Consider the following 9,957-nt stretch of genomic DNA (forward strand, 5'->3'; position numbering starts at 1 on the left):
GTCAAGATCATTTTTTTAAGTACATTTATAAAAAATATTAAACAATAACACTATATTTTCCCTTTAACATACATACTATATGTGTATACTGCAGCAAGTACAAAAGATTGCCATTCGTCTTGGCTTTCATTTTTTGTTCACCTAATCATTAACTGTTTTTCCAACCAATTAATATACAAACAATCAATCATAACATAATCATTATTTGTTTTAGAATATGTTGTTATACTCTGACTGTTTGCAACTATTATGTCTGCTTCATCCTGAGCCACAATTTCTCCTAACCCTGAGTTTTCACTAGCTTTCCCTCACATGGGTCAACCTCATTTAAAAAAAAATGCAAATGAAAGAATGTCTTAAATGTTATACCCTGACAGGCGTTGTAAATCATGCCCTATTGGCTTCTGTTCTAGCATGTCCACTGAAGTCTAGCCGTAGACACAGTAAACCTGGAGATGTGTTTGGTCTCTGACATAACCTGGTGCATTTTTTCAGCCAAAAACCTGCCTAATAAATGTTGTCATGGCTGAAGGGAATCATCTGTTGTCCAGCTGGCTGTTCTGAATCAGCCGTGAGGGAAACCACCAACTCATTATTCTGGCAGTCTCAACATGTTGCAAGGGAACATCCTGATCATACCAAGAAAGTGACTGGATATAATGGTCACGTAGCTTCCTCCTGGCAGAGAAGTGATTACCCCTGGATCGTCGTTATAATAAGAGCCAAGCACTCTGGTTCTGGAATACAGCAGAGGGAGAACCCGCTCAGTCTCAGCACACCTTTATCTAAGCAAATACTCAGCATTGCCAGCTGTTCTAAGCCTAGACTGCATTGGTAGGAACATCATTTGCAGGCCTTATGGGGATTTAACAAGCACTGAAAAAAATAGAGAGGACAGTCTACATGGGGCTATAAATGTATAAATTAAGCCTTTATTAGCACTTTATGTCAATATCATAGCCAAAGAGCTCAAAACAAACCTAAAGGGATTTGCATAACATGGATTAAATGGATTTTGTAGAAAATTTAAATCATAGCCAAAACCTTTGTAACATTTGCACACTGTCTTTTTCCCCCTTTTTTGGGGGGCGGGGAGGAGGAGGGGGGCACACTGGGATTGCAAACAGCATTTGTGCAACAGCAGCTGGGGATATGATTTGCCTCCTTGCAGGAAAAACGCTCATCCAAGTAGGATGTCCTTATAACTGTTCTGCTGTTATGTCTTCAATTGGAAACATTTGGTTGCTTTCAACAGCACATTAGTCATCACGATGGGAAATTTGAAATCCTCTTGATCACTTTTATAGCCATCTGTCTCCACCAAAAACAAAAAACAAATCCAGATAAAGCTAGTTTCCATATAAACACATGTGAGAACACGTCTTTTTAAAGTGATTCCACTGCAAATTTGACATCCACTCAGGAAAACAAGGACCCCCTTCTCTTTTTGACCAACACAAAGATCATTTTATTTCAGATTGTGCAACTTTTTATATCAGTGCAAAATATAATTCGCAGCTTTCCTATTCATAACTGCCATTTCACTGAGTTTGTAAAACATTTGAGGGGCACACCCTTCCCAAAGCCAAGTCCCAGAGGACATCATCTTTATATAGCGAACCACTGCTAAAATAGAGCCCAAACAACTGCTTCACACAGGATGCACACACAGCTATATAGTACAAGCTATTTGTTAAATGCTTCCTATAAAACACTATAGGTATATAATAGTATATGCATAAAACTGCAAAACACTTGAATTGAAATTTCCATAATGACAGCAATGCTGTGAAAAGTTAACCTAACTGTTGAAGTGGCTCACTGAGTGAAGACATGCTTTGGCAGCTCTAAATGAACTCTTTAATAAGAGTTCTTTAATAAGAGTTCATTTAGCGCTATACATACATTCACCTCCAGCAGCTAACACATTTACAGAGCTGGGAATCTTGTTAGTATTTTTACTGCTATGGTGGAAATCATAAGATACAAAGGCTATAAAAGAGGAGATGAGATTACGTCTGTGTATGCGTCTGGTTAACGCTCCAAATCTTTCCAGTCTTTCCTTCTTCCAGTGCTCTGAACTGATTGGTGTGTCTCAGTTCTCCTCTGATGGGAAAACCAGTACCTCAGGGTATAAGCATTTAGACAAGGGGAAACCTGTCTTTCATGGAAATTATGAAACTGCATGTAGTGATAGGTTATTTCTGAGTAGATGTGGTTGAGTAGCTCAGGGATGCTCAGATTATTTCACTATAACTTGAACCTCACTTTCTGCACCAATCTGAAGTCGAACTTTGGAGGGTTTTGATTAGATGAAGTTGTAGATGGTTGTCCTGGTGACTAACACACACATCTCATTAACTTAGTGCGTTTTTTTCTTACCTTCCCCTTTTCCGTACTTGGCTGAGGGCAACCAGGACTCGGCACCCGTGAAGCCCAGCTCTCTGCATACCACTTGGGCAGCATAGATGGAGAAGTCATCATCGCACACCGTCCCCCACTCTCCATTGTAAAAGACTTCGACCCGACCCTCGTAGTGTTTCTTCTTCTCCCCGGCTAGACGTAGCTGGATCACAGGCTGGTTAGAGTCTGACTGGGCGCTGGATGGCACCAGCAAGGTGTAAAGGAGACAGCAGAAAACAGCCAGGAGCAGCATGATGCAGAATGATGAGGGAAAAGACTAATACCCTAAAGAGAGATACAAAGAGACAAAGAACTGTGACCATCGGCTGTATAACACTGCAATAAAGTGTGTTTTTGGCATTTTTATAAGTGGCTTTTCTCAATTCCAAGGATTTAACCTGGAGAGTTATCTGAAGACAGGCCGAGGAAGACAGTCTTTTGTGGCATGTGGTAGTTCAGTTTATTTGAGAGTAAGCGGTATCTGTATAAAATGCTGAGCTTGGTTTGGCTCTCATATCAGGCTTCAAGAGAACTGACACTAGAAACTTTGCAACCGCAAGTATAGTAAAAGAAATTACCACAATTTCACAGTATATTAAGCAAACGTATGGACACGACTGCCAAAAAAAGGGAAATTTGGGGAAAATCTGGGAAAGAACATAGGTTAGGTGGCAAGAATTTCTCTCTCCATTGTCTGACAGCCTAATGGAGAGCAAATGTGGGCTCCTCCAGGGAGGGGGCTGCCCGTCTTATTTATTTGCTGATCTATGCCTGGAGGCCAAGGTAAACTCTCTGAACCTGTATTCACAAAGAAAGTTGACTCCATGTGCATCATTATTTCATGGCAAACCATGAATGTCTCAATGTTGGGACAATGAGCCCTGAGGGAGTAAAGGGAGGGATGGAGGAGAGGGAACGTTAGGACACCTTCACATCATCCTGTTCTGAATAGCAAGGGAGGAGATTTGGGAGGAGATTTGGGAGGGGATTTGGGAGCAGGGGGGGGGGATTCCTGTGTTGACGTCATGGTAACCAAACAAACTTCAGACTTGAAAAACCTCCTCTGGAGTACACAGCCTATAAATTATCAGACTGTGAAGCATATGTTTCGCGATACGGAAACATCTGGTCAATCTCCCCGTGAAATGAACATGGGTTCAGCATGAGTACAGAGACACTTTAATTTGGCTTTTCAGTATTCAGTCTTGTACTTTATTAAACCAAGGGAGTGAAAAAGCGCACTGTAATTGTTTTAAATCAGTCAGTCAGAGTCTGAGTGAATTTCTGAACAGCTGTGCGTGCACAAACTATACTCCAACCAGCACGTGTACAATTATGGTGTATTTAAAATAGTAAATGGCCTGTATTTGTAGAGCGTTTTACTATACTCATGGATTTTGTATTTAATATAAAATTTAATACAAAATCCATGAGTAAACAATACTTCTAAATAAATACTTCTACATATTGCATGTCATAGGCAACACTTCTGTAGACACACCCATATGTTACAGAAGAATCTACTCTTAACAGTTAAAACTTGTGGTCCCAGAAAGGTGGTGAATGGACATTTTTACATCATATGCTGTGTCATGCAAAGCTTAAAACGTGTACCGTAGTTGCAAAGAAACAATAGGATCAAACAATAATTAAATACTGCTTGCCCTTTAAAATAGGAATTCTCAAATCCTACATACTTTTATTGCTTTTTCAGGCAAAATCAGGGCTCTTGTGCTGTCTGTTGTTCATCTGAATTAGTCACCGATAAAGAGATATTAAGCCCTGACCAGAGTGAAGAAAGATCGACTACAAAATCGGTAGGTGTTGAAGGGTCCTTAGCACAGCTGTCTACTGTCATCACCAGAGTTAGCATGCATGATAAAAGTTTGTTACTAGCAGGACTGTAGTTCGTGTTCTGATACAGCAAACCCCAGCGCGCTTCGACACATAAATAGGGAAAAAGAAAAAATACTTGATATAAAATACATTTTCAATGAATATAAAAGAGACAGAACATGCAAATATAAATCCTGCCAGGTTTTTAAGTTTCCGAAGAGAGAACCCATTAGGCAAAACTCAGTCTGAACAAAGTGTGATATCTCAAAGTTTCACACATTCATGCACGTGCCAAACAACATCCAGTCGGACAGCAGGAGGGAGGGAGGCTGTCTCCAAAGTGAAAGGACTTACTCTGACAGACGGAGGACAGTCAGCACAGTCTTTTGAGGACGCTGAGGTTTCCAACCTGTCTTACAGGATGGCATGTGAAGCAGGGGCTCTTTGTCCCTTTAGTACTCTGCGGGCCGTTTCCTCTGCTCCCCTCACAGCTGGCAGCGCGCGCCCGTCCCACTCTTCACAAACTCAGCAGCCAATGGGAGGGTGCCTCAGCATCCTAAACCCGCCCCCCTCAGACCCGATTACCGAAGTTACAAAATCTAAGGGTCCTGGTCTCTTTGTATCTGGAAATGACTGAGTTTTTTTTTTTTACTCGTTCTAGGAGTTTTAAATGGTAGTTGCCCTGCGTTATAATATTAGTTAACATGGTTTTGTCAATTCATGCCTTCTATGATTGACTAATTTTCTCCAACGTATTGTTCAACATGCCAAAGTAAGAGAAAAGCAGAAAACTGTCAATAAAGGGACATATAACTGATAATGATGATGATTTCCTCCTATTTTTCGCTGTTGAACACATCTGGTGTTGTCCACTTAATAATGATCTTGACTGCGAGAAAGTGAAATGGCTGGTCAATTAGAATAAAGGGGGTGGTGCTGAGTTTCTGCTTCTACTGGGCTTTCCATTTTTTTTTTTATACCTTAATTAGACAGGACAGTGTGGAAATAGAGGCTGGTTGACTTAAGATAGAGGAAAATGACATGTCAAGCAAGCTCTTTCACACCTGGAACATTTTGGTTATTTGGCATGTGCCTTAACCATGAGGGTATCCCAGCACACTGGTGTTAAGGACACCATCATGTGGAAAGAATGTGTAGTAAAAAAGACTGAAGTGCCAGGCTTGGAACAGGCCAGCTTGATAAGGTATGTATGTACTGTTGGCCTATGCAAGAAGTGTAATTCAGAATAACAAGCAAGTCTTCATATCAGTCATCATCAGATGTCAGATACTAAAAATTATAGTATGTTGATCAAAAAAACTTGCACAAATTCTCTCTTCTTCTCTCTGCTATCTAAAAACCCAGACTCCAGATAGAAATGAGCCTAATTTAGAAATTAACTAGTGTGACACTCGATCCTAATTGATCCCACAAAACCAGTAACCTCATAACTGCTTCACTAGGAGAAATACTGTGTTTCTACAGTGAATCTGATGGCATCCGTAGCAACATTTGGCAAAGTCCTAATGTTCCTAACAGCTCAAGTTGAATCAGAAAAGGATATATGTAACAGGGAAACTGGGATTTAATGAAGACAAAGCCAAACAAGCAAAATTAGTGATTATTGGGTAACAATGACATGCTTTCCACAGATTCCGTTACATGTAAATGATTGACAGCCCCACTCGAGCCCAGAGGAACAGGAAGCAGGCTGTATTTTCATTCAAGCTGCAACATAACATGGGGATGTAAATCACATTTCACATAGGTGACTGAAGTTTTTTTTTGTAGTCTACACATCTAAATCAATTTGTTGTTGAAATTAGGGCAGCACGGTGGCATGGTAGTTAGCACTGTGGCCGCACAGCAAGAAGGTCCTGCGTTCAATTCCACCATCAGGCCGGGGTCTTTCTGTGTGCATGTTCTCACGGTGTTTGCATGGGTTCCCTCCAGGTCCTCCGGCTTCCTCCCACCGTGCAAAGACATCCAGCTTGGGATAGGTTATTTGGATAATCCAAATTGCAACTAGCTGTGAATGTGCGAGTGAATATGAGTGCAAATGGTTGCCTGTCCCTGTGTGTTGGCCCTGCGACAGACTGGCCATGCAAGTAGGCAATGACTCCTATTTAGCTTGCCTCTGTTTTCATTTATTTATTGCTACAACGGAAGCTGATGATTTAAACGAGCTTAAATGATTGTGACCAAGAAGGAGAGTGGCATATTATTAAATCTTAACCATTTATTAAGGAATGCACAAAATATAACAGTTGACATACAATCTGAGTATACGTAATTCTTTCGTTTTACAAACATTAGCAACACAATTATGAATACTCTTTTTATAAAGTATAAAATGTACTATAACTGTGAATTTTAAAAGCACCTTCCAACTAATGTTAACACCACCACGACGGGACATGAGGTCACACTGAAACCCACTTCATTTTGCTGTGACATTTGGCAATTGATTGTGCTGATGTAATGAAGGCTACTGTACAAAATGTGTCTTTTATACACTTCGGACCAAAAATGCACTCGTGTGCTTATTCAAGTGAAATCAGACCAGAAAATATTGATACAGCAAAAGATGTACAATGAACCCGACAGGCCTCGCTGATCTATTGCTGAAGGTGATAGCACTGAAACTGCAAATCCACTGCAACTGACTGCAGTTCAATCATACAAGAAATACACTGACTACAGTACTCTTTGCAAACAGCTTGGAAACAACTGCACAAAGAAAAAAAAATAAACCTGTTTGTCTTTCTTTTGTTTTCTCTCAAAAGGCACAAGCAATGTTTTGGCTCATAAATAAAATATGGACACAACCCCAAAAAATTTTTATGGCAACTGGTAACTTTTCCACACTCAAACGCAGAGCAGTCGAAAATGAAACATGCCACATGGTTTTGTACTACAGCATAATAAAAGCAGGTTTTACAATATTAAAGTCAAAGTATCATCAAAGTGATTAAAAACTTGGATTTAATATTTGATTCTTTTGAAGTGCTCTTTATATTTAACAATCCCCAAGATTCAAAAACAGCTTAATGTAAACCCACGTATAACTGAAGGACACACTGTGTAAACCTGTGAAATAAGAAATACAAACTGAAAGGCAACTTACTTAATCTGAGATAAATGACCTGAAAACTATACAAAATGATCCATTTAGGCACTCAGCACATGGATTGTATTATTAACGCAGTTAATTGCAGTATAAATGTGCTCTGGTGTAAAGAAAATGTGCATGCATCCCTGCCAGCGTCATCTTTTCCCTTAGCTCCTGCACACATGCAGTGTAAAATGGGGGTGGAAAATCCTTATGAGGCGAGACGTGATGAGACAACACTTGAAAATGGGTAAATCCCAGAAACGTAAAATGATACTTTACTGTAAATCCTGAAGCAAAGGTTTACAAATCATTGAGTGACTTATTAAAAAAAACAAACAACAACATTACATCCTGTTATAATTGTGTGCTTCTTCAATGGTCCTGACATGATTAACACAACAATAGTTGTACTCTCATCGTATTTCAGTCTGAAAGCAGAAAATGAGCAAGTGCAACCATACTGTCCTTCAGTAATATACTGTATATTTAAACAAACAAGCAATGAAAGTTGCAATGTGCCTGATCTATGATCATGTAAAAGATTTAAAGCAGATGTTGTTGTGAGAAAAATCTGGAGCTGAAGAGGAAGCAATTAAGAGCCACAGAGTTTGATGAAAGGCGTCCTATTCTGTTCCTAGTTTGGCGATCAGTTCATCACAGATCTTGGTGAGCTCTTCAATCTCTTGATTCTGTAAAAGACAGAAAAAAAATTAGAGTTAAATGTGCTAAAACTTAAACATATAAGCCATTCAGAATTTATGGAGTTAGTGGGACTCTGCAGTTTGTCCTTCTTTTGACGATTTTGCTTTAAGTAAACAGAACATTGCCCTCTAGTGGGCAGTTCAGATCATTGTAAATTAAGTGCATTTAAAATCACTATTCTGCTGGACTGTGTTCTATTTATAGAAGTAAAATAAGGAAAACAGGAAATCATCTCTTTCACTATCTTGAAGATAAACCCAAACAAAAAAGAAGTGACAGGAAACATCAGGTTTTGCGTGAAGCAGTGACTAAAAACTGCTAATTGTTTAACTTCCAGAAAAAATGACTGCACACAGCAGTTCATTCAACAGTCAGACACTGGTGCTTAAACTCATCTTGTTTGACATCTTTTTGCAGAAGAAAATGAAAAGTGTGTTCAGCACACAGACAAGACCCAGTAGAGCTTTCAGTCTTAATTACCTAGGTTTTTCAGCACAATTTTCCATCACTAATACAGTTAAACACAGTCAGATCATTTTAATTAAATTTGCTCTTATCCTACCTTCTGAAGGACAGCTCTTTCAAGTGACTCCACCTTCATCTGCTCCTTTCTCAGGCTTGCGTTTAGGGCCACACTCTCACCGTTTGCCTTGGCACGTACCTGGGCTATGTCCTCATTAGCCCTGTTACAGAAGAAACGATGTCAGACAATGTCAGAATGAGAAATGACGCCTAGCTTTGAAATGTAAATGGAATTTCAGGAGTCAGTTTTTGAATAGAAATGAAATCTTGGAAGCCTAAATTGCAGACTTACTTGTCGAGTTTCTCCTCAGCGTGGATTTTGAGGGTTTGATATCGCTGCTCCTCTTGCTTGATCCGCATCAGGTAGTCTTGAGCACATTTCTTTAGCACCTCCTCGTTCTGGAGAGACACATGTAAAACAGGTCTAGTCAAGTTATGCGAAGGTGGCCCACACAGCTTCTCATGTGATTCATACTGAGACTCTACTGACCTTCTTAAAGCCCTCCAAGACTCCCTTCATGTTCTCATACCGCCTGAAGAGGTCAGCAAAGGAGCGCTCCACTGAGTTGAGGTCAGCCAGGGCCTGATCTCTCTCTAAGGTCAGCTGTCTCACTGACTTACTACATGACAGGGTCTTCTGCTGCTGCTCATCCTCTGTAAATAAATGAGCCAGAGTATAAAATAAGGGCTAAAAACACACAACAGCTGTGAGACAAAACAGTGTAGTGCGATAACACATGAGTGCACATAAAAATGCAGAATAGACAGTGTAGAAATAATGGTTTATGACAATGCTGTGTTTTTTCCAAAGTAACTAATAAATACAAGATTAATCCCAGGCTGGACTCCTAGCTTTTCTGGTTAGTGCTGGTCCTCAGTTTAAGGTCAGTGCAACAACAACAGTAACATAGAAAACAACAGGCTATTTATATGGGTATACAGTGTAATGTACTTGGCTTGAAAGTCAACAACAGGTCATGCTGGTGAAAAATGTCAGACTGCAGGTGGAAGTAAAAGGTCGAGCTGATAGCAGCACAGGTCTAAAGTGAAAGCTGACACTTTATTTTTTATAGCCGTTGACCAATAAGGCAAAACCCCCCAAAAAAGACTGAAGCCACTGACTGTGCTGTTCTGTTCCACCACACTGTAACTGTAATACAGCCTTACTAGGGGTGCAACGATACTCGTATCGATATTGAACCGTTCGATACAGTGCTTTCGGTTCGGTACGCATATGTATCAACAATACAAAATTTGTAATTTATTTTATCAACTTTCCTTCTGACGATGCTGTCTGTGTTGAGCGCTCAGTGAATCTGCGTTTGACTACTCCGCCTAGGCTGCACTGTCGAGCGCAGATCCACTGAGCGCTCAACACA

General features: G+C 40.1%; 2 protein-coding genes across 2 annotated transcripts in view; both read right to left on the reverse strand.

Moving 5' to 3' along the window:
- loxl2a (lysyl oxidase-like 2a) overlaps positions 1-4,738 on the reverse strand; it is a 25,253-nt gene extending 20,515 nt beyond the window's left edge. Inside the window, exons 1-2 of the mRNA XM_005731303.2 lie at positions 4,594-4,738; positions 2,383-2,688 (exon numbers count right to left, since the gene is read on the reverse strand). Coding sequence (XP_005731360.1) covers positions 2,383-2,656 — 274 coding nt within the window. The 5' untranslated portion in view covers positions 2,657-2,688; positions 4,594-4,738. The remainder of the gene's footprint in view (positions 1-2,382; positions 2,689-4,593) is intronic.
- A 1,720-nt stretch (positions 4,739-6,458) lies between these two features.
- Positions 6,459-9,957, reverse strand: part of tacc1 (transforming, acidic coiled-coil containing protein 1) — a 24,039-nt gene continuing 20,540 nt past the window's right edge. The window contains exons 10-13 of the mRNA XM_013910358.1: positions 9,069-9,232; positions 8,871-8,977; positions 8,619-8,739; positions 6,459-8,043 (exon numbers count right to left, since the gene is read on the reverse strand). Of these exons, the coding sequence (XP_013765812.1) occupies positions 7,978-8,043; positions 8,619-8,739; positions 8,871-8,977; positions 9,069-9,232 (458 nt within the window). The 3' untranslated portion in view covers positions 6,459-7,977. The remainder of the gene's footprint in view (positions 8,044-8,618; positions 8,740-8,870; positions 8,978-9,068; positions 9,233-9,957) is intronic.

The sequence above is a fragment of the Pundamilia nyererei genome, unplaced genomic scaffold, assembly GCF_000239375.1.
Source record: "Pundamilia nyererei isolate P.nyererei 1_Seehausen unplaced genomic scaffold, PunNye1.0 scaffold00042, whole genome shotgun sequence".
Lineage (NCBI taxonomy): Eukaryota > Metazoa > Chordata > Actinopteri > Cichliformes > Cichlidae > Pundamilia > Pundamilia nyererei.